The 24,845-nt window shown below is 37.7% G+C and overlaps 1 protein-coding gene and 2 non-coding genes across 3 annotated transcripts; 2 read left to right on the top strand and 1 right to left on the bottom strand.

The window, feature by feature from the left end:
* Positions 1-407: 407 nt before the first annotated feature.
* On the bottom strand, positions 408-479 carry trnaw-cca (transfer RNA tryptophan (anticodon CCA)). Its single transcript has one exon. It is a non-coding gene; the product is annotated as a tRNA-Trp (tRNA).
* A 529-nt stretch (positions 480-1,008) lies between these two features.
* On the top strand, positions 1,009-1,080 carry trnae-cuc (transfer RNA glutamic acid (anticodon CUC)). Its single transcript has one exon. It is a non-coding gene; the product is annotated as a tRNA-Glu (tRNA).
* A 5,882-nt stretch (positions 1,081-6,962) lies between these two features.
* On the top strand, positions 6,963-24,845 carry zgc:152891 (uncharacterized protein LOC767741 homolog). The gene is made up of 15 exons (XM_056262085.1): positions 6,963-7,020; positions 9,135-9,310; positions 10,556-10,769; positions 10,860-10,941; positions 19,783-19,872; positions 19,986-20,101; positions 20,198-20,370; positions 20,454-20,597; positions 20,724-20,927; positions 22,157-22,243; positions 22,355-22,524; positions 22,605-22,726; positions 24,060-24,160; positions 24,260-24,430; positions 24,537-24,845. Exons 2-15 carry the CDS (start codon positions 9,173-9,175, stop codon positions 24,714-24,716), a joined length of 1,992 nt encoding a protein of 663 aa, XP_056118060.1. The 5' UTR covers positions 6,963-7,020; positions 9,135-9,172; the 3' UTR covers positions 24,717-24,845.

The following is a 24,845-nucleotide window of genomic DNA, read 5'->3' as shown; positions in this document are numbered from 1 at the left end:
AGTCTTGTCAAAAGTTCTTTACAATTTGTTACAATTAGTTTGATGGGTGTAGGTGTAGGGCAAGGGTTGAAGAACTTCGGACATGATCTCTGCTGTGGATGAACTCTCAGTCCTCAACATTCCTTCACAATAAAAGTCCAGTAGGCTAACATGACCAGTCAGTCTCATCATGTCACTTTTTGATGCGTGTTGTAACATACTTTTTGTTACATAAAAACCATGTATTTATTAAATGTTGGTTATTTCTAAAGAAACCCTGTGTGTACGTGTATGAGATACTATTATGAGATTATTATTATTGTTATGTGGTGTAATGAAAATCACATTTATAGGACTTTTAAAAACACTTTACTACCTTTTAATAGCGAATCTTATTGTTATCGCATTGAGGAAAGGAAAAAAAGGACTGACCCCGACGTGATTTGAACACGCAACCTTCTGATCTGGAGTCAGACGCGCTACCGTTGCGCCACGAGGTCTTGTGGTTAATTTGTTACTTTATATTAATTATATCATATCATACTACAATTTATCGACTTGGTTTATTTTTTCATGTCTTATTTAAGTTTTGGGGTACACATCTGATACTAAAACATTTCTCTAATGTAATTTGGCACCACACAATGAATGAACTGACGATAAGCTTGCCAGCTGCCATTTCATAAATGCATCACAGGATTTCGAAGACAAACTGTGTAGCTAATACTTCAGTCCACAAAGTGCAATTCTTCGGATTTTATTAAAGTCTGTCCACAAAGTGCAAGTCTTCGGATTTTATTAAAGTCTATCTTGGGATCACAAAACGTTTTCTCAATCTCAAAGCACGCTAGTTCCCAAATATGTTAATACAAGTATATAAATTAAAGACGGTAACTTGTGTATGATTTAATTATATAAAACTGGCAAGATAAAATTTTAATCGCTACAAAAAAAGTCACATTATTTGAAAAAGCACACTAGTATTTTACGGAGTCTACATGAATCCTATTGCTCAACATTTACTGCATGTCCCTGGTGGTCTAGTGGTTAGGATTCGGCGCTCTCACCGCCGCGGCCCGGGTTCGATTCCCGGTCAGGGAACAATGATTTTTTCTTCTTCATTTGATTACACTCTTCATATCAACTATAACACTATATATACACCAGTTGTTAAACAGTTTTTCTGAATTGCTAAAACACTAAACCTCATTCTCTGAACTAAATTCTCAATATCCTAAACCCATTCGTCGAATAAATCCAGGTATTTAAAACAATGTTTGCAACTGATGCACTTAGAGGGAACTATAGAGACTGTGACTGGACCACTTTCTTATAAAGTGACATGTGGATCAAATTCATGGCCGACAGAAATTGCTTATGAGACTTTCAGCGGAGGAAATGGACTGTAAATCTCCTGATTTTGACATGTTTGACAACTCTGCTTCTGTAGTTTCTAAAGAGACTGAGGAAACAGGGGCTGAGGACATACCTGGGGAAGTCAATCCCTTTGAAGCAGCTGGGGATTCCTCTCAAGCTGCTGAGTGGTTACAGGATTGTTGAATGAAGTTAGTATGGTGATTATGTTGTAAACTTGGGGGGAAGGGGATGTTGTAGAGTGAGCTTTTGTGTATTGGCCTTTAGGGGGCAATCTAATGCCGTTCGACTGTGAGAAGAACCTTCAGTAGTTCAACTGTGAAAAGAAGAACCTGTGAGTAGGTATACATGCATTCCACCTGGGCTGTTATCAAGTGTACTGTTGACTTTTGATGTTCCCTGAGTAAGTTAACTTTCTTGAACGGATTTGTCTCCTGCAAGTTATTACAGTTTCAAAATGCTAAACACAGGCAGGCAAAAGTTAAACACATCTACAACACAGTTGTACTACAATCACAGTTTACACACAACGACTCAAAATTGTTCACACTTATTTCTAATAAAGAGACCAACTGTACATAACACAAGTCAGAACCAGAGCCAAAACTGACTCAAAATGTTGCACTGATTGTTGATACCAACAATGGATGGAAACAATATAAGAGGGAGAGGAGGAAGAATATGTGTAAGAGGTGAACAAGGAGGAAGAGGATGGGGATGAGGAAGAGCAGGTGTGGAGAATGTTGTCAAGGCTGGATCTCCTTTAAGGTTTTTCCCTTTGCCTGCAGAGATGATAATGTCTGTGATGTGGACAAAGTCCTCCGGCTGGAGCCAACATGGAAGACATGATGCTGAAGCAGAATGAATCTCTCATTGACCTTGAACTTTCTGCAGTTGCACACAACTCCTCTGAGTGACTGTAACATGCTTTTCATTTAGAGTATTTTACTGTAACCTTTTTGGCTTTTGCAGTTTGGCCACTGTATTTTCACAGCAAGTGCTGAATAAACAGACATTCAATACTGTATTCAGTAAATACTAGCCTATAGGCTACTTGCAGTGAGTGCATACAGTATAAAAAATGTTCACCTTACGTAGCCCTAAGTTGTCATTAATATACTTTTTTTACGTAATTGCGAAACATGTTTACTTTGTTACAATATACTTTTTTTCTGTGTTCTTCATTTTTCTCTGATGATCTGTAGGCCAGTGTTTAGTATAATATTGACTAGCTGTGTGTAGGCTATGATCTGAAAGCAGTTACATCTGTCAGTTGCAGGTGCCATCATGTGCCAACTGATGGCATAGTCCCTCACCGTTTACATTAGACTCTGTTTTTCCCGGACTTCATTTCCCAGAATCCTTTGCTCATTATTAGTTTATCTGTTTCAGCTGTGTCTTGTTTCATTTGATCATCACGGTGTCTATTTAAATGCCTTCTGCCTTCTGCCTTCATTCAATATGAAGTCTTGTTTGGTTTACACTCTGTCAGTATTTTGAGCAGTTGTTTCTTGATATTTATCTTTTCCCGTGTTTTTGATTTCTTATTCCTGTCATCCATTGGATTTGTATTTCAGACTGGATACATGTGCTTGACCCTCGGCCTTGTATGGACTATGACCTTGGATTACATTTGATAATAAACTGCGTTTGGATTTTCACTCTGTCTGCTGAATGCTGTCTCACCAACACAACCAAATCATTACAGAAGACTTCATCGTCATTAATCCAGCAGTTGAACTAGTTCGTATGCGTCAAGGTAACCGCACACTCGAAGAACATACACATTTTCCTTGACATGGCAAATGCTTTTGATCTACCGGACTGTGCTCTCATAGACTTTTTCTGTTACGGACTTAACCCTCTTCTCAAGGATAAGCTAATTCATGATGAACCTCGAAGTTTGTTCATTGACTTTCTGGACTATGCATTATTGTGGAGCGGGTCCCAGTTTACTGTGGTAGATGGTGGCGCTTCGCCTAAACCTTTTTTTTGGGTAGGGGCTACGTGAGACGAGCTCCGATGGCCACGGAGCTTGACCAGCAATTTCCATCCGTGCCCACTCTAGTGCTAAATACCCCAGTGCTTACAACATTAGCCAGAACTGTCATGTCAGAGCCACCAGTAGCCATTGCAGTCATGTCAGAGCCACCAGTAGCAATTGCAGTCATGTCAGAGCTGCCAGTCACCAGTATAATCACGTCAGAGCAGCCAACTGCCAGCACAACCTTGCCTGATTTTTCAGTGGTCAAGATCAACAATCCAAGGCCTCATATTGTGAAAGAAACCTTTCAGTCTTCAGCCGTCATGGACACCATTCCTGTGTTCCCAGGTGTCGTTGACGCAGCGATTGAGGACGGCAAAGCTTTTTATCCACGTTGGGGCTTGATATCTAAGTTGGCAGATCTACCTCTGAGAATGGTCAGAACAGCAGGCTTATCAAAGCCGCTATCATCGAATATTTCTGTTGACACTTCTCTAATCCCAGAGTTCATCCCATCTTCCTCTGTGCTTTCAGTGATGGCAGTGGCGCTGTGGTGTGTTTGGTCGACGTTCGTTGAAATTACTTTGAATATGACAGTTGCACATAATTCAGAGGGTGTTCCAGTCCATGAATCTGTTCCTGAGTTTCTTCCTGAACCAGTCCTAGTTTGCAGATCTTTCCCTGATTCGGTTCCTGAGCCTCACGTCAGTCCTGCCGAGCCTGAGCCTCAGGTCAGTCCTGCCGAGCCTGAGCCTCACGTCAGTCCTGCCGAGCCTGACGGTACTGATCCACTTTTGCGACACGACTGAAGCGTGGTGTCGCACGCCTCTCCACATTTGTAAGTTGATGGGCGTTCCTCAAGTTTACCGCTATGGGCGTGGTTTTGACCCAGCGGCCAGTCTAGAACAAAGGCCCCTCGAGAGACTACTTCTATTGGATAGACGCGTCGCGTTTGGCGGATTCATTTGCATAAAGATGGGCATCGGTCAGCTTTTTGACTCGCAGTATTTTTCCAAATGAAGCGCCGCCTTCCCGGGATGCTTTGCGGGCGCGTTAAAGTCGCGTGACGTCACTCATAGGAATAAAGTGGAGTGCGGCGCAACTGAAGTGTCGCACGGACAAGTGGATCAATACCGTGAGCCTCACGTCAGTCCTGCCGATAAGATGGCCCCCGCCACGCTGTCTGTTCCTGTTCCCGAACTGTCTGGGCCGCCTGAAGGGTCGTCTCCTCCCTGGCCGCCTGAAGGGGTGGGGGTGCCACAAGGCTCCATTTTGGGCCCTCTCTTATTCAGTGTTTATATAAATGATCTTCCAGCCATTTGTCCTGAAGTTCACGTACAAATGTACGCCGACGACGCCGTGATATATGTCCATGCAAAACTAAGACAGAATGCAGCAGCTGTGCTCCAGGGAGCAATGGAAAAAATTTCAGATTGGATGGTGCAATCATGCTTGACACTAAATTTTAGCAAAACTGTCAGCATGTTTTTTTTCAATAAGGAATACTTATCACTCTGCGCCGGAAATTATTGTAAAAGGAACAAGGATTCACGAAGCAGAGTCTGTCAAGTATTTAGGCGTAGTGTTCGACAGGACACTGTCATTTAAAAAGCATGTTTCAAAACTGATAAAAACTGTAAAATTTAATTTATCGCAGTTCAGATATATTCGCCCGCAAATGAGCACAGATGCAGCCAAGCTTTATTTGCATGCGATGATATTGTCACATTTTACATATTGCATCACAAATTGGTCTTTATCAACCAACTCTGCGTTACAGCCGCTTCAAAGCTTGTACAAACAGGCACTCAAAATTTTAGATAAAAAACCTGTTTCATACCATTACTGTAACATTGTGAAGAAATATAGATTATTAACGTTTGAAAATTTTGTTTTGTTTTCGAATGTTAATTTAGTATATAAAATTTTTCATGATTTGGCACCACAGCCCCTGAGTATGTTTGTTAAATCATGTGAAGAGGTAGGACTTAGAACAACGCGAGCCACCTCCAGAGGAGACTGCTATGTCCACTTTAGGTCCTCTGCTTTTGGACAGAATTGCTTCTCTGTGAAAGCTGCAGGGATGTGGAACTCGCTGCCTTTAACTATGCGAGAGAGTAGCACCTTGCAACAGTTTAAACTTAACCTGAAGAAATGGTTGAAAGAAGGTCAGATTTGTGATCATTAGCACAAAACTGGTTAATTGGGATTTGGTTAAAAATGTAAGAAGGTAAATTTAAAAGGGAACTGTAAATAGTTGTAAACACTACTGGTAGTGCAATTGCATGTTTTGTTGAGATGATCCTTTTGCTGGTGTTTTATCTGTAATTTTGTATTACGAAAGGACTCATCATTGGAAATGCTCATTGTCCACTGTATTAACCTGCTGTCACCTTGCCTCTGTCCAGGGACTACAGATGAAAATTAGCTTCTAGCTATTTCTGGTCTGTGCAACACATTTATTGTGCAATGTCCCTGTTAAATAAACAAATAAAAAAAAATAAAAAAAAAGGGTCGTCTCCTCCCTGACCACCTGAGCCGCCTGGTCCGCCCTGCAGCCCTGAACCGTCTGCTCCGCCCTGGCCGCCCGAAGGGTCATCTCCGCCATGGCCGCCTGCACAGCCTGCTCCGCCCTGGTTGCCTGCCCTGCTGCAGTCTTCAGGTCCTCTTCCTCTCCATGATCCTGGCCCACCTTCCTGCCCCCGGATCCGCTCCACCTCCCATCTGTTTTTTAGCGTCTGGAAGCCGCTCCTTCGAGGGGGGGCTATGTTACATCTGTCAGCTGCAGGTGACATGTGCCAACTGATGGCATCCTAGTCCCTCACCGTTTACATTAGACTGTTTTTCCCGGACTTCATTTCCCAGAATCCTTTGCTCATTAATAGTTTATCTGTTTCAGATGTGTCTTGTTTCATTTGATCATCCTGTCTATTTAAATGCCTTCTGCCTTCATTCAGTATGAAGTCTTGTTTGTTTGCTGGTTTGGTTTACACTCTGTCAGTATTTTGAGCAGTTACCGGTTTCTTGATTTATCTTTTCCCGTGTTTTTGATTTCATCCTCTGTGGATTGGATTTGTACTTCAGACATGGATACATGTGCTTTACCCTCTGCCTGGTATGGACTACGACCGTGGATTACATTTGATAATAAACTGCGTTTGGATTTTCACTCTGTCTGCTGAATGCTGTCTCACCACCACAACCAAATCATTACAAAAGCATTGTTTGATTTTGAGCCCAAATAAAATAGTTTGAGGCAATAGTTTTTTTTTGCCAGAAGATTCAGAGGTTCTCTGAATGTGGTTTGAAAATTTGGTTTTGTGTTTAAGGTTTTTGAGAAAGTGAGGGATGGTTTTAAGAAATGTGTTTTAGCAATTCAGAAAAACTCTAACAACATAATTATTTGCTGATCCACTTTACCTGAATACACGTAAATGGAACGTCACAGTAAAGCCTAGCAAGCTTATGCAGACTACATAACAAGGCACAACGTTTCACGTGCCAGAACTCACAAGTACAAGTCACACTCTTCAGAATTAAAATAACCATAAACGCCAATGACATCCGGAAGAGCGCGCGCCTAGCCTCCTCACGCACGCGATTGGCTGAGGTGTGATAATAATGTGATAAACTGAGTTCCATCAGTGCGCTCGGTTCAGATCTCCAGCTACAGTATTGGCACGGTAAGTTCATGCAATTTTACTTGCGCATTTATTGTCTTTCGTGTTGTTTTTGTACTGATCGTGTCATGTTACCGCGTTTAAAGCATAGTTTGAAGAATATTGCACCGATAAGAAAAGCATTAAACGTTGAGCATATCTGATAAGATAATGAGATTTAGCTGTAGAGTTCATTAAGTAGGCTAAGTTATATCAAATAATGTTTAAACTTTTTAAAAGAGGAGAAAACGTGTTAGTTATATCGCTTTGACGTGGCTTTAGTTTTTAGATGGAATATATTTGTTTATTTTGGCAAGTAGGCTAATGCATTTACAATTCAAATTCGGAATGCCGTTTTTGTCACATATAACGTCATATGCAAATATTTGCAAATAACGACCTTAATAGTGTGTTCCCATCTAGAGATCACGATGATATTACAGTTTTTTTTTTAAATGCTAAAAAACACTCAACCCCATTCTCTGAACCAAATTCTCAATAGCCAAACCAATTGGTCGAATTTAAATCACTCTTTCTGTAAAATATTAAACAAGTTCAGGTTAAAACACTGTTTGCAAATCTCATGCACTCTTTTTTCAAAACTCTAAACACATTTTCACTCACTAAAACACATTCGCACCGTGATATGTTTCAAAATGCTCAACGCAGGCAAAGTTAAACACAACTACAACACAGTTGTCATCTTTTACACACAACGACTCAAAATTGTTCACACTTATTTCTAATGATGTGATCAAACCAACTGTACATAACACAAGTCAGTTCAGAGCCAAAACTGACTCTGAATGTTGCATTGAATATTGATACCAATAATGGATGCTAACAATATAAGAGGGAGAGAAGGAAGAGTATGTGTGTAAGAGGTGAACAAGGAGGAAGAGGACGAGGAAGAGCAGGTGTGGAGAATGTTGTCAAGGCTGGATCTCCTTTATGATTTTTCCCTTTGCCTGGAGAGATGATAATGTCTGTGATGTGGACTTTTTGTGATGTGCTTTTCTTCTCCTCCTCCTCATCCTCTGATGCTGAAGCAGAATGAATCCCTCACTGACCTTGAACTTGCAGTTGCACAACTCCTCTGAGTGACTGTAACATGCTTTGTATTCTTTTTGGCTTTTGCAGTTGGGTCACTGTGTTTTCACTGTATGCAAGTGCAAGTACAGGCATTCAATGCTATACAATATTCAGTACAATACTATACTTGCAGTGCATACAGTATACAATTTATTCACCTTTCTACTGTAAGTTGTCATTACGATACTTTTTTACATAATTGCAAAATTTGTTTACTTTGTTACAATATACTTTTTTTCTGTAACTGCATTATTTGGGTTCTATGTTCTCCATTTTTTTATGTAGTGTCTAATGAATGATCTGTAGTGTCTAAAGTATTGACTCGCTGTGTGTATGATCTGAAAGCATTGTTTGATCTTGAGCAGAGATAAAATGGTTTTAAGGCAATTGTTTGATTTTGCCAGTAGAGTCAGAGGTTCTCTGAATGTGGTTTGAAAATGTGTTTAAGGTTTTGAGACAGTGAGTGATGGTTTCAAGAAATGTGTTTTGGCAATTCAGAAAAACTGTAAAATGAAAGGAGTAAAAATACGAAAGCATAGGACTCTCTGACCTACAAATAGTTCTAATATTTTAAACTTGCGTGTGAAAGGGTTAATATAATGTAGCATGCCAGTAAATATATGCTACTCAGTGAGATTTTTGTGATTCATGCACCTGACCTGCGTAAACGATTATGCCCTTTTTGCATGCTGTTTTAAATGTACAGTAAATGTAAAATATTAAATATCAGATCTCTTGTATCAAACTCGCTGCTAGGTGGAAATTAACCTTTCATATCATTGGATAACATTTGAATATTCCTTGTACATCCAAAAGTAATTTTCCTATTTTTTCCCCATTCACCCCTCTGCTTCTGTTCCAATTTGTTTGTGTTTCCTTCTTCATTTGCACATTATTTAGCTGTTTTCCTTTCTAATATTTATTTTAAATTAACTACAAAGTAATCTTGAGTCCTTGCATTCATTTCAGCAGTCTTGAACTCTTGGAGTGTGTGTGTACTGTAAAGGTATGGCTGTTTTCGACTCACACATGATTTCCATTCATAGGCCGCACCTTTTAATTCTTGGGAACTCTATGCTGAGAAATGGATGGCTTTCATGTGACCATTCGAACCTCAGCATCTTCTCTCTCAGGAACGTATGGCAGCGTTTGGATCTCGTTGGTTGGTACTCTGTGCGAGAGCCCTCCAGTAAAAGTGGACCAGCGTCTCTTGCCAGACTCAGTAAGACATTCACCTTTTTTGAGAAGACATCACATGGCTCTAAACACAAATGAAATTAAGGAAGTTAACAGTAGAGGTTTAACAGTTTGCAAAAACAGTGAAACCATAAGAACATAAGCCTATACAGTTTCAGAAATGAACTTTTTTTATTAAGGGACAGTATTTGGCTTTTACTTTCATGGAGGTATATACTTTTTGAACCACATTAACATTGTCCCTATTTATGTCTAAAACTAAAAGTCTCATTCATTTCAAATACATAAGTAGTTGCAATGCACAAGATATTACAACACAGATATTCAATAATTATGTTTGATTATGTACGCTACTGTTCAAAAGTTTGATATGTATTTTTAAATATTGTGAAAAGCAAAATCGTGAAATATTATTAAAATTTAAATTAACTGTTTTCTATTAGAATATTTTACAATTAAATTTATTCATCTGGTGGCAAAGCTGAATTTTCAGCATCGTTACCCCAGTCTTCAGTGTCACATGATCTTTCAGAAATCATTCCAATATGCGGATTTGCTTCTCAAGAAACATTTCTTTTGATTATCATGTTGAAAAAAGTTAAAATTTTTTCTGTAAACCCTGAGACATTTTTCAGCATTTTTTGATGTATAGATGGTTCAAATGAACAGCATTCATTTGAAATAGAAATCACGTCTTAATAAATAAAATGCCACTTGATAAATAAAAGCTTTAGTTTTTTTTATTTTTTAAATCGCAGTTACCCAAAACTTTTGAACGGTAGCGTATTAAACATAGACAACGTGCAAGAATGTTTAGCAAGCACTTAACAACCCAACACCCTTAATTTATACACTTACACACACTTGCAACCGCAAAAAAAAAAAAAAAAAAAACCCTCTCCCTTTCTCCTCTTCTGCAGCTTGCTTTCTTATCTGATTCTCTAATAAACTTGCCATTACTTTATATAATTGGCTCTTTGACAAATTGTTTTTTTTTTCCTCTTTTGTAAGTCAGTTTGGATAAAAACAACTGCTAAATGCATGAATATAAATATAAATAATCTAAAAAAACATAGTATCTAACAGCTCCAGTTCACTCCAGTACCTGCTAAGGCACTTGAACCCACACTAAACCCAACTAAATATGCCTAGCATGTAATATATCAAATGACATATATCACTATGGTAGCAGTCTTTAATACTGTGATCCCATAGTAAATTAATCTAGCACGAATGCAATGCAAATGTGCTGTTTTTCTTTTTGAGACAGGCTTGTACAGTTGTCATCAAGCCTAAAGAGGAAGTTGGTGTAGTGGTTCTGTTGAGACTCCGTCTTGAGGCTCAGCCTGGCTTTCCGGACCTGGACTGGCACTGTCGGGATGTGCAGGTGAGACGGAGTTCTGAGGATCCTGAGATGGAACTTTTTCCTTGCCATAAATGGATCCGGACAGCAGATGGTTGCATTGAGCTTCGGAACGAGAAAGGTGAGCTGTGTCTGTTTATTTTCTTTCTTTCTTAAATAATTTTCTTTACTATATATCAAATTCTCTCTATCTTTCCCAAAATTCCTTTAGCCTGTCTGAAAAAGGAGGAAACATTAGCAATCCTAACCGATCATAGGGAGAGGGATCTCCAACATAAACAACAGTTTATCAGGTAAAACATTTTTTACACATCAATTAGAGCTGCACGATTCTGGATAAATTTAGAATCACGTTTTTTTTTTTTTTTTTAATTGAGATCACGATTCTCCCACGATTCTGAACAGACAACTAAACAAAATAACACGTACTTTACCAGAGGCTCTGAGAAATTGTTAATTGCTGCAGTCTATTTGAAATGTTTAATTCATTTGAATAAATTATTTTAAAAAATCGAGTTGAGTGAATGATTCAATGAATTCACTCATAAATACTTTGCTTGTTTCATTACTGGATGAAGCACCATGTTACTTTCAGAAGGTGATTTGCTCTATTTATGATAGCTTCCAGAGACATCATTGTTTATATCCAAACTATAAAAAAATTTATCATTTCTTTTGTTGATAATTTGAATATTTGCAACACAGAAATAACAATAGTGTGTGGTTGAAAAGACTGTTTGTGAAGCTGTTTCATACCTATACATGATAACTGCTCTCTCTGGGTCAGCAGCAGTGCGAATTTGAATGTTCTGGTGTGATTTTATCACATGTTTATCAGACACAGGCAAATCGCTGTCATTTATCGTGTGAACGTGTGTGTGTTTAATATGGAAGTAAAATAATGCCAAATGTTTTTGAAACAAAAAGCCTGTTGAATTGCACTACTTGAAAAAAATAGTCATTGCATTAACCATGCTTGCATTTTAATGCATTGTATTTTTAGGTCTTGCATTTTTATGGGGTGAAATTCAGCATGGTTGAATATTTAAGCTGTGAATATTTCAATTCAAAACATTTCAAGCACATTTTCAATTTTCATTTAAAAAAAATCTATAATTCATATTCACCTTTCATATTTCACTTCCAAAATATTCAAACTGTTTAAAAATACAACCTATAATATTCAACAGGCAATTTTCGGTCCATTTTATTTCGCTTCGCAAATTCGCTTCCACAAATTCAGTGGTTCAAATTCAACATTGACATTCAGGAACTGCAGGAAAAGCAGTAGATTACCGAGCATAATCTCCATCTGCTGTTAGTGGACCTCACCAGCAGTGTGTTGTTGATGAAGACCAGAGCAACAGTTAGAGCAAGCCATTCATAAAAACTCATTTACAGCAATTGAGCATGCATTAAGTTTTTGTGATGATTATCTGGGTCAGTATATATGCGGAAAAGATGATAAAGACAGAAAAGCTGTGTTTAAGTTTCATTCAATAACTTCATTGTTACTTCCATGTGTAGCCTTACATGTTATCAGCTTTCTCTACCATGAACAGGATTATAATCGGTTTCCCTCAATACCTCATCATACTCAAGGATTCCCCTTCCGTCGGGACAAAACGCTTAACATAGCTTAATGGACTAATTCAGAAATATAAAAGACCAAAGCAGGCAGATTGACTCAGAATATGAACTTAACACGCTAAGTTTCATTCTGAGCGTTTCCCAGTTATATACTGACATAAAATCAACACTTGATCAATTAATACTAACACTTTCTCTTATATATATATATATATATATATATATATATATATATATATATATATATATAGCAAAAATATGTTGGGAGATTTGTCACCATGGGTGTTAAAACTATCACTTTCAGGTTGAACATACAGGTCCATCTTTGCTAGTGTTAAAACAACACTAACGAAAGTGTTTATTATTCAAACACTGTGTTAGTGTTTCATTTAAATCACTCAAGGTGTTGAGAAATGATAACTCGTAAGTATACACTTTATTGGTGATTAATCACACAACCCCAGTGTATTTTTATGTTGATTTAATGTAAATAATGTAAATACTTATTTTAAAAGGGTAATGCAGATGAAATTTTTCCAAAATCCAAGTGAATATGAATGTATTTGAACATTCATTAAAATTGGAATATATCAAACATACAATTGAATAAAACAGCTCTGTTAGTCTCCATAGCATCTTAACACTGGTATGAAAATACACATTCATTATGATAAATATTTCTTAAATATAAATCTCTACTGAGTTTCAAACCAAAAAATTTTTTGTGTAAAAATGTAGAAAAATGAGTCAGCACCATAGAACATCTGTACATGTTGATATACTTTGTCAAATAATCTGCTTAGAGATTTTCAATAGAAAGTTTTTTTAACAAGTAAACAATAACATCTTTAAATTGAAAATACAACAACAATTTAATGTCATCTTTAACTCATCAATGTTAAACAGTGTCTGGTTTGAAAATACACATTCATTCTGATAAAATATACTATTCCTTTACAGGCTAAATAATCACATAAATTTCTACTGAGTGTTTCAAACAAGTTCATTTTTTGCAACTATGTAGAAAAATTAGTCAGCACCATAGGACATCTGTGCATCAATTAAGTTGTCTTTGTTCACTACTCCATACATGTTGAGATGCTTTGTCAAATAGTCCGAGGCATGGACCTGTTTAATAAACGTCGACTCGTAGTCTTTTAACAACAAAAAACGTGTTCTCTGAGCAATAATATATTTAGTATTTTGCTGAAAACAGGTATTTCATCAACAATATCAGAACACACGAAAAGGCCAACTCTGTACTCTGCTCCAGAGCATTTTACCCACTTTGTATGTTGAATTTCAGTTTGAGAATCAATGCAAAGATGTTCAGAAATCTCTTTAAAATGATCCAAACACAGAAGTTTATGTACCTTCACTGGTCCTGATTCCAGAGAATTGTATTGAATTGAATCGAGGAAAAATGTGAAAGATGGATGTGGACTTCTTTGGGTCCTTTACAATCTGCTGTCTGCTGACGGTACTGAAAAGTTTCTTTCATCTTCCAGAAGATGATATCACGATCAGTGCTGTGTTTAAGCAGTGAGATCGCTTCCTGGCAATCATCGCCTGTTAGCTGATCTGTAAGGCAGATATTTTCCTCCATTCTAGGACCACAAGTTTCCTCATTTGATCGAGAGGGCAACTAGTGAACTAGTGTTTCTCTGAACCGTCTTTAGGCGATTCATAATAAATCCTGTGCCTCTCTGTGTGTCATATTGTTCCTGTTAAAGAGACAAATTTGGGTAAAACGAACGCATTAAAAAAAGCTAAAAAAAGAGAGATCACTTCCGGCGCTTGTGCAGACCGAAGCGCCCGCGCCCTCAGATCACTTGGACGTGGCTGTGTTTATAAGAGGTAAAAACGATATAAATACTGTTCGTTTTCTCACACAAACCGCTCGTTTTGTGTCTTAGGCCATCAATGTGTACTTGCATTTACGAGTCATTAAATCATGTTTAATTTGGACTTCTCTGTGCATGCTCTTTGAGGAAGTGACCGTAGACCTGCATTATATGACTGACAGACAAGAACGGTTTGACCTAAAAATATCAAAATTGAAACTACTGCGGAAACAAAGACACGTACATCTTGGATGCCCTTGAGGTAAGCTAAAACATACCAAAAATTAATTTCAAAGTGAACTATCCCTTTAAGTGGTATCCTTCTGGAATAATAAACAATATACCATTAAAAAAACTAGTCTATTCTGCTCTGTTTACTCGGGGTAAAAACAATAGCATCTATAAAAACTGTTCTTGGTACACTTGGCGTAACAAGGGGTGACAAAGCAATATTAATGTTACAAATATTACAAAATTTCTGTCTGTTTCTCAAGCCCAAACTGATTGGATCACTTTAGAAAACATGGGTTAAGCAACTAGATAATGTATTTATTTAATATTAACTTCATCTGTGTTTCACAGGCAGGGTCACATTTGAATAAGTTGTTAGTACAGTGATATGGACAGATTAAATGAACAAAGCTTACCCTTCTTGTTCATTCATGTGTGCAACCAATATATTAATCGTCTCCTTTCTTTTGGATGTTGACATATTACCAGTGTCTTTATAGTGCTGCATCACTTCTACACCACCAGGTTTGCACTTTAGGATGTCTTCAATGGTCTAAACAGACAACACCAAAATGTACACATTGTCTATAGAACAGCATTTTTTGATAAACTGGAGAACATTTTCTTTAAGCTGGGTTAGATCCCTTGTCTTACCAACCTCTTTTGCAAGCTTGGAATCACCCAACCTGGGTCTTTTGGAAGGGAATGCAGAAGTTGTGTTGCCTTCATTGCATTCAGAGTTCCCTGACAGAGACTTGCTGACAGAGTTCCCATCAGTCAGGAGGGGGGACAACTCATGTGCAGAAGTGGAATCTGTATACAGTATATAAAAATATTACTTGCAAAAATGTAAACACCACAATTTTAAAATAAGACCAAAAAAGTATAAACATAATTACCATCATTAGTATGTAAACTAAAGCACATACCCCTTTCAACAACAAGTTCAGGAAATACATCCACGTCCACTTCTGTAGAGGTGTCATCCGTTACCTTCAAGGGTTAGTTCACCCAAGAATGAAAATGATGTCATTAATGACTCACCTTCATGTCGTTCCAAGCCCGTAAGACCTCCGTTCATCTTCGGAACACAGTTTAAGATATTTTAGATTTAGTCCGAGAGTTTTCTGTCCCTCCATTGAAAATGTATGTACGGTATACTGTCCTTGTCCAGAAAGGAAATAAAGACATCATCAAAGTAGTCCATGTGACATCAGTGGGTTAGTTAGAATGTTTTGAAGCATCGAAAATACATATTGGTCCAAAAATAACAAAAACTACGACTTTATTCAGCATTGTATTCTCTTCCGGTTCTGTTGTCAATCCGCGTTCAGTGATGCTGCTGACGTAAGACGCTGCTGACGTGTTATCTGGTGCGCCCGAGCTTCGTTTACAGTCTGAGGGAGACGCACGCTGTAAACAAAACAATCTTCGCAAACATTTCTAAGGATTTCGATACAGAGGAAGACTTGCATTTTTTTGCCCAGCCATATTTATTTGAACCCAAATACATGGACGTACCAGATAACACGTCAGCAGCGTCTTACGTCAGCAGCGTCACTGCGGACTCGTGGACGCGGATTGACAACAGAACCGGAAGACAATACAATGCTGAATAAAGTCGTAGTTTTTGTTATTTTTGGACCAAAATGTATTTTCGATGCTTCAAAACATTCTAACTAACCCACTGATGTCACATGGACTACTTTGATGATTTCTTTATTTCCTTTCTGGACAAGGACAGTATACCGTACATACATTTTCAATGGAGGGACAGAAAGCTCTCGGACTAAATCTAAAATATTTTAAACTGTGTTCCGAAGATGAACGGAGCTCTTACGGGCTTGGAACGACATGAGGGAGAGTCATTAATGACATCATTTAAATTTTTTGGTGAACTAATGGCGCTTTTCCACTGCTGGTACGGCTCAGTACGGTTCGGCTCGGCGCGACACGGTTTGGCTCGCTTCGCTTTTCCACTGCTGGTACGACTCGGCTCTGCACGGCACGGCTCGCTTTAGCTCGGTTTGCTTTTCCACTGCAGTTGAGTAGCCCCAGAGTGCAGTCTGGACGATGGGGCGGGGCGACACTTTTGGGCGGGGCGACACGTGTCGCTCCGCCCACACCTGATTTTATTGGCTTATAATACAGCACTCTTATTGGCGTAGATGCTTAAGGCATGAGCATGCGCATTCCATTATGTACGAGTCTATGGTAGGAGTTTATGGATGATCTACGACGCTGTTTGGCCATAGCCTACTACAGAAATATTAAGTTATAACCATGGCGATTTCCTATTTCAGTAACGATCAATTGGATAATGTTTTGATGAATTTACGAATCAAGTTAGATGAAGTTCCTGTCAAAATGTATTCGTATAGCGCTCAATTCACATCGTTTCAAAGCAGCTTTACAAAAAGTATTATTGTAAGCTTTATAGGCTATAATATTGAGCAGTTTTAGGGCTAGGCGATATCACGAAATAGCCTATGTTGCTGATGATACACTGTTTGAGATTTAGCCTAGATACTATTGTATTTATTAATTTACCCTGGAGATAAAGTCAGTGCCACTTTTAGTGAGCAATGATCATGACGGCATGAAATTACTGGCATAGAAGGAGAGATAATTTCTATAGGCTGATTTAGGCTAGACAATATTTTTCCGCATTTCATGCAGTGCTCCGGAATTTTACATCATTCGTAAATGCTTCTTCGTTTTTCCATTAGGATCAGTGAATAAACACAAACTCGGGATTTTACACAAATGATGATAACTGTATTTCAGTAAAACATTGTATAAATCCAAAAGTGTGTTTTATTTTATTTTAAAGCAAAACCACGGTGACAAATAAGACAATGATAGGCTACCAAATAGCATACAAGCCCTGGCCATTGGGGTTTGTGCGTAGGCTACAAAAGGAATAAAAACCGTGCACTGCTGAAATGTGGGAAAAAATATATATATTTATTTACTAAAACAGATTTATTATGTCGATCTAGGCTATAGCAAATATTATTATATATGTGCTCAAGAGCGTATTTAAGCAATATGCCTACATGTTCATATCACTTCTCTGCTGGGTATTTTATTTATTTTATTATAGGCCTTATAATTGCACAGATTTACAGCAGTGTTTTTTTATGGTTATGCAGCTAGCCTATATGTGAGTGTTAATATTTAAAACCATTTTTATCCCGTAGCCTATACTACGCAGATTAAAACATGGACATGTAATGCGGGGGTGGATAAATAAATTATAGGATTTTTATAATGTCGCAGTCACAGATAGTTGTAGCTAGCCAACATGTTAACTAGTTGACACTTATTAGAAAACATGAATCTTTTAAAACTATAACATAGGGCTTTACAGAACCATATATAGGCCCTCATTTTATTAACAGGTAAACAACAATGAAACATGAGTTTGCCATTAAACATTTTATTTTGCACTTTGTAGCCTACCAAATAATGCACGCATTGGACAACATCTCGTTAAAAAATGAAACAAAAACGGTCGTGCTTTAAAAATTAAAATCAGCTGCTACATTCTTATAGTGAATTATCATCCTTTGCGTAAAATCCCGAGTTTGTGCTGATCCACCGATCCTGATAGAAGTATAAAGAAGCCAAGTGAATGACGCGCTATAATGTAAAACATCTCACTGAAGTAGGCCTACAGGTGCTGTGTCACCAAGCGTTCGTTTTTAAACAATAACTTAATCAATTCTGTGTCTTAAGTACAATAAAACAGCAATAGATCTTAACTAAAATCACCATGGTAAACCGATAAGATAGCCATACGATTAAAGTATTTAATAGTTATTTAATACGGCCAAATCATTAATAAAATCGCACTTAAAGGAATGCGCATGCTCAGACCTGAATCGTCTACACCAATAAGATTGCGGTATTATAAACCAATAAAATTGGGGGTGGGCGGAGCGACACGTGTCGCCCTGCCCAAAAGTGTCGCCCCGCCCCATCGTCCAGACTGCACTCTGGGGTACTACCTGCAGTTAGTACCGCTTCAAAGTGGGTGGGATTATAGTCGGACCGTTATAGTTTATCCGCTCCTCGGCAACCAACGAGACGAACGTCTGCACTTCGTCCACTGACCACGATTCAGCCATTTCTTTTTTATGGAAGTTTTCTTTCTTTCTTTTTTCTTCAAGCAAGTCAAGCAAGTAGTTTTAAAACAGGTGCTACAGCGGTGGCTGTTGTCTACTGGCTATTTAAATCTAGTGGGTTTAGTGTCTCGTGTCACAAATACAATGACGCTGATAGTGACGATTCTGTCTCTCTGACCAATCAGTGATCTGTAGTGTTTTCACGTCACATTTAGTATCGGTACGGTACGCTTGGAACCTCAACAGAGCAGGTACCATTTAAAGCGAGCCGAAGCGAGCCGTACCGTACCGTACCATGCAGTGGAAATGCGCCATAAGTGAGCCGTACCGAACCGAGCCGTACTGTACCATGCAGTGGAAAAGCCCCAAAGCGTGCCGTACCGAACCGTACCGTTCCATGCAGTGGAAAAGCGCCATAAAGGGTTAGTGTCTGTTCTCGAATGGCAAATTATTTTTTTGCAGTAAATCAATAACTTCATTACTACCCAAAAATATTTATTAATCATTAAGACATCAAAGTACTTTGTGCATTTACTGTATAATATAGCTTCATTTACAGACTTTCCTTCCGTGACAAGGAAGATAACCGTGTAGCCTAACGGTTGGCTACACAGGAAAAGTAACCGTGAAGACACTGAATTTAACATAAAACAGCCGTCATAATAATCAAAAATACACTTACATTGCTGTAAATGTGTTTTTATGAATGAATGGCTTGCTCTAACTGTTGCTCTGGTCTTCGTCAACAACACGCGCTTTTGCACCTCCTGCTGGTGAGGTCCACTAACAGCAGATGGAGATTATGCTCGGTGATCTACTGCTTTTCCTGCAGTTCCTGGATGTCAATGTTGAATTTACTGTCGAATTATTTTTTTACAGTCTGATTAGAACCAATGAATTTGTGGAAACGAATTTGCAAAGCGAAATAAAATGGACCGAAAATTGAATATTATAGGTTGTATTTTTAAACAGTTTGAATATTTTGGAAGTGAAATATGAAAAGGTGAATATAGATTATTGAATTTTTAATAATGAAAATGTTTTTGAAATGTTTTGAATTGAAATATTCACAGCTGAAATATTCAACCATGCTGAATTTCAGCCCATAAAAAATGCAAGACCTAAAAATACAATGCATTAAAATGCAAGCATGGTTAATGCAATAACTATTTTTTCAAGTAGTGCAATTCAACAGGCTTTTTTGTTTCAAAAACATTTGGCATTATTTTACTTCCATAGTTTAAATCTAGATCACAATCTTTTAATGAATAATTGTGCAGCTATACTTGTCCTTCCATCTTTTTTATTAGTTAAAAAATAAGTTGTTTTTTATCTGTAGGTGGGGCACATTTGTTGAAGGCGGTCCTCACTGTGTGAACATGTCCAGAGTGACAGCTCTAGGGCTCAACTTGAGTTACATCCGTCAACGGTATGGTTGCACTGTATTATTGATTCAATTTAAACTAGTTTAATATTAATTCAATCTTATATCACCTGAACTGAAATTCACAGTGGGATATTTTCACTTTGTTTGTCTGTCAGCCCAGTTAACAATGTGCACTACATAAAGGGTTTTATTGAAAGAAGAACATCTTGGAGCAGCCTACAGGAACTTGAGACATTTTTCCTTTTCAATGGAAGAGAGAACACCATTGCCAGTATGCCAAACAAATAAATTGCATTTTACAAATTACGGTAATAAAAAAATATATATATACATATATGATTTTTTTTGCTGTGCATTTTTCTCGTAGGATATGTTCAGGATCACTGGCATGAGGATGCATTCTTTGGATATCAGTGCCTAAATGGCTGCAATCCTTTGTGTATCAGACAGATCCATAACCTGCCACCTAACCTGTCTGTCACTTCAGAGATGGTCAGACCTTTTCTACCAGAGGACTCATCATTGGAGCAGGAGATGGAGGTGTGTTTGGGTGACTTTTAGGGCATTTGTATTCATAACTTTGTAACATAATTGTCATTGTTTATTACTTATATTTTCCACAGAGAGGACATGTGTATCTTCTGGATTTTGAAGTGCTTGATCAGCTGCCTGCTAATATTATCAATGAGAAACAGACATACTTGTCTGCTCCCTTATGTTTGCTGCATTACAACAGACATGGAGAACTAAAGCCCATTGCCATACAAGTATGGTTTTATAACGACTTGTTATTGTAATAGTCAGCAATCTGTGAATAGTTACGCAAAATTCCTTTTGGCTGAGTTTCATTGACCAAATGAAAGCTGATATCTTAAACTATACTTATATTTCAGCTTCAACAGGTTCCTGGTCCACAGAATCCTGTTTTCTTGCCCTCTGATGCTGCACCGGATTGGTTGTTAGCAAAGATGTGGGTCCGTAATTCAGATTTCCTGGTCCATCAACTACTTTCCCATTTCTTGCGCACTCATCTTTTAGGAGAGGTGTACTGTACCGCCACGCTCAGACAGCTGCCGGAGATTCATCCTCTACACCAGGTAGAAACAGACAATGCTCAGCCCAAAGATACAGAACAAATTAATTCATCTTCTCAGCAGAACAGTTATTTACAGAAGCCCTGAAGGCAAAGGTGAAATAATTTCCTATTTATTTTTTATACTGTGTGAAAAATGTGTTTCAATTATTCTACACACATATCTGCCACATAAGAAGGAAATGCTTTGGTAAATTGTAATTATGACATAAATGTCATAATTATTGCATAAAACGTCAAAATTATGAGAGGAAAGCCATAATTAAAAAAAAAAGTCTTATTTTATAATTATATGGAAGCCCATTTCCGCCATATACTAAACAAATATCAAGCTTTGGTAAATTATAATTATGACATACTATATCAAAAATATGCATATAATAGATTGACTTATATCATTGACTTTTTAATGTAATGATTTTGACATGATTTTATATCATGATTTAGACTTTTTAGAGACTTTGTCTCATAATTGTTCTTTAGAATGTCATAATTTTTATTATGACTTACTATGTCATAATATTGACTTTGTATCTCCATAGTTTTATTCAATGGCCAATTTTATGTTGGTTCAACTCAATTTATTAAAAAAAATTAAATGTTAAGTTAATACAACTTGCAATTACTTAGTAGATTCTATTCTGTTCAATATTTTTAAAGTAAAGTATGATGAGTGAACTCATATATTTAAGTACAACAAAGGTTTTCTTGTTCATTTTTAATAAATTTGATCCAAGTTGGATTTACTTAAAATAAATACAAGTAAATTCAACATTCATCATTTTTTTTCATTATGGTTATTCAAAGCATGTTTTTTAATTTGCTTATAATGGTCTTCCATATAATGACTTTTTGTCATAATTTCAACTTATGTCATAATTTTGACCTTTTTATCTCTTAATTATGGCTTAATTATGACTTTTTTATGTCAAAATGATGATTTACCAAATCATATTTCTTTCTTATGAGGTAGAAATGGTCTTCCATAGTAAACCCAAAACAATCAGAAAAATTATTTACTTTTCTTCTCTTTACAGACATGTACGATAGACAATTTATTAGGCATTGAAATACAATTAATTTCACCCATTTTGTTTTAGCCTGCCATTCTGGGCTTTTGTGGTTAATTGATCATTTTGATGTTTTAAAGAGTTGGGCCTCACCATGAATGGACTTAAGAGTGAAAGTTTGATTTCTTTATCTAAACCTATAAATTGTGCCTTTATTTTTTAGCTCCTGATGCCTCATATCCGCAGCACACTTCAGATTAACATTCAGGCTAGAGCCACTCTTCTGGCCACAAAAGGTGTTTTTGACAAGGTTGGTGTGTTTATTTTCTACTTAATACTCTGAAGGGAGTGAAAGAAAGAATCTATTTTTAACTCCTGATTTAGTTTAATTTTATACAGTTTATGTTTCTGTTGTCTATAGTCAATAGCGTGTGGCCTGGAGGCAATTCCGCTGCTGATGGCTCGAGCAACACAACGCCTCAGTTACAGCTCAATGTGTGTGCCAGATGACGTAAAAGGGAGAGGACTGGATGCACTACCTATCTGCTATTACGCTCAAGATGCTCTCAGGGTCTGGGACGCTCTACACAGGTACATCATCAGCATTCAGCATTTTCTGAATCTGTGTCTTTAGGTTTGAAGTAAGCACATGATTTGCATTTCACATTCAGATTTGTTGCAGGCTGGATTCGTTTGTATTACTGTAACGATGAGGACGTCCAGCATGACTGTGAACTACAAAACTGGATTAGAGAGATCTTCACGGAGGGATTTCTTGGCCTCACTCACATAGGTTTGTAGGGAAATGACAGATAGGCCCTGTTTACACCTGGTATTAAGATGCGTTTTGGTCGATCGGATCACAAGTGTACGACCCTAAATACAGGTGTTATCGGGGTCTAAAACATTTTGAGCTTGTCCACTTGGGACCACTTCCAGAGGTAGTCGAAAACGCATTTGATCGTATTGCTTTTGTCGTGCTAATACTCATGTGGTCAAATGTGTTCTAACTGCCACAAAAGACCGTCTTCTCTCCGATTGCTGACCTAATGCGTTAAACATTACAGGAAGTGCACTAGCCAGACGGGATTTAAACTTTGTCGGCTGGAGACCTGAGTTTGGTTTGATGACGAAAAACGTACCTAGCACAATGTTCTCTCACCATTCCTTTTTTCTAACAGCGTTCAGCGTGGGTTTCAGAGCAGAAAGAAAAGCTGCTGCTCTCCGTATGTTTTTCCGTTGTCTCCGGTCGCATTCATATGTGAATTGCGCAAGCTTATTTTGTCCATTAGATCAAAAGATATGAAAAAACACACACATAGACCCTCCTCTCAAAGAAATCAGGACAGAAGTAGTTGAAAGAGGACAAAAGAGACGGATTAAAACACCAGGTGTAAACGGTTATGTGTCTCCCTTGTTTACTTGTGAACCGATCAACCAAAACGCATCTTAATACCAGGTGTAAACAGGGCCTTAGACCACATAGAGAGACCAATATGCTCAGTGAAGACCAGGAGTCAAAGTTGAAGTCCAACAAGTTGACAGAGAGTTTACTGAAGACAAAGTTCTCCACACTTTCATGGGCCATAGAAAATGAGTAAGAGGACCCAGCCTCGAATTAACATAAATATAGATAATAGGTTGATGTAATTCCTACATTTTTTTCTTTGCAAATGTCTCTGCAAACATAAAATAATTTGACCTTTTTATGACAAGGCTAGATTAGTTCAGGTTGTAAGATGTCATGTGGTGCAACTCCCCAAAAACTATATTTTTCATATGAAAAAAATAAATAAATGTATAGCTTGAAAAATATATTTACATTTTTTAATAATAATAATTAAGATATGTACACACATGTGTTCAATGTTTAAGGAAAATATTTTATTATATTTTACTTGATGGTTACACCACATCAGAGTCATTACATTTTATTACATTTCTAAATGTTCAAAGCCAAATGAAACCAACATGAATACAAAGATTAGGCTTCTAAGAATCTGAAACACATTTTAAAAGATGAACACTTTTACACATCACTTTTACTATCCATCTACTCCATATATTCTTCATAGTGATGTAAAATGCATAAAATGATCTTTGTTTTGCCTTCATATCATCTCTAGGAGTTCCACAGTCATTTCAGACCGCATCTGAAATGTGCAAGTTTGTAACCATGGTGATCTTCTCCTGCTCAGCACTTCATGCAGCTGTGAACTTCTCTCAGGTATGTTCAGTTATTAATAAATGGACAGAGGTTCTCCGAAACAGCATGTTATGTCAACTTAGCTAATGCAAATTTACTAAACTAATTCTTCACATTTAGTTGGATTTTAACCTTTGGATACCGAACAGTCCAGCGGCCATGTCACGCCCCCCTTCTCAGACCAAAAACTCAGTGTCTGAGGAAGATCTTTTCTCCTTCCTTCCGGAGGTGAACTCCTCTTGCCACGTCCTTAGTGTCCTATCTCTACTGTCTCAGCCTGCCATTGACTTTGTGAGTGTTAACAATGGCCTCCAGAGTATAGCTGCATGAACTTTACACTGTATATCTACTGTAGGATGCAGATGTGTTATTCATCTAGCCATTACTTCCTCTATAGGTACCCTTGTGCCATTATAATGAGTGGTACTTCCGCAATGGTGCAACCGTCAAACTTGTGGAGGAGGTCCAGAGAGAACTGAAGAAGATAGCAGAAGACATCGCAGACAGGAACAGCCGGCTGGTGTTGCCCTATCCTTACCTGTCTCCAGACTACATTGAGAACAGTGTGACTATTTGAGTTCACTGTCCAGCTGAAAATTGTGTCTGCATTTTATGGCCTGGTTTCACAGACAGGGCTTGGATTAAGCCAGGATTGGGCCTTAGTTTAATTAGGATTTTTAAGTGGGTTTTATAAACGTGCCTTAGA

Source organism: Rhinichthys klamathensis, unplaced genomic scaffold, assembly GCF_029890125.1.
Source record: "Rhinichthys klamathensis goyatoka isolate OS25496 unplaced genomic scaffold, OSU_Roscu_1.1 h1tg000191l_1, whole genome shotgun sequence".
NCBI lineage: Eukaryota > Metazoa > Chordata > Actinopteri > Cypriniformes > Leuciscidae > Rhinichthys > Rhinichthys klamathensis.
The sequence above is the reverse complement of the archived record's forward strand: the minus strand, read 5'-3'. Positions and strand labels throughout refer to the sequence as shown.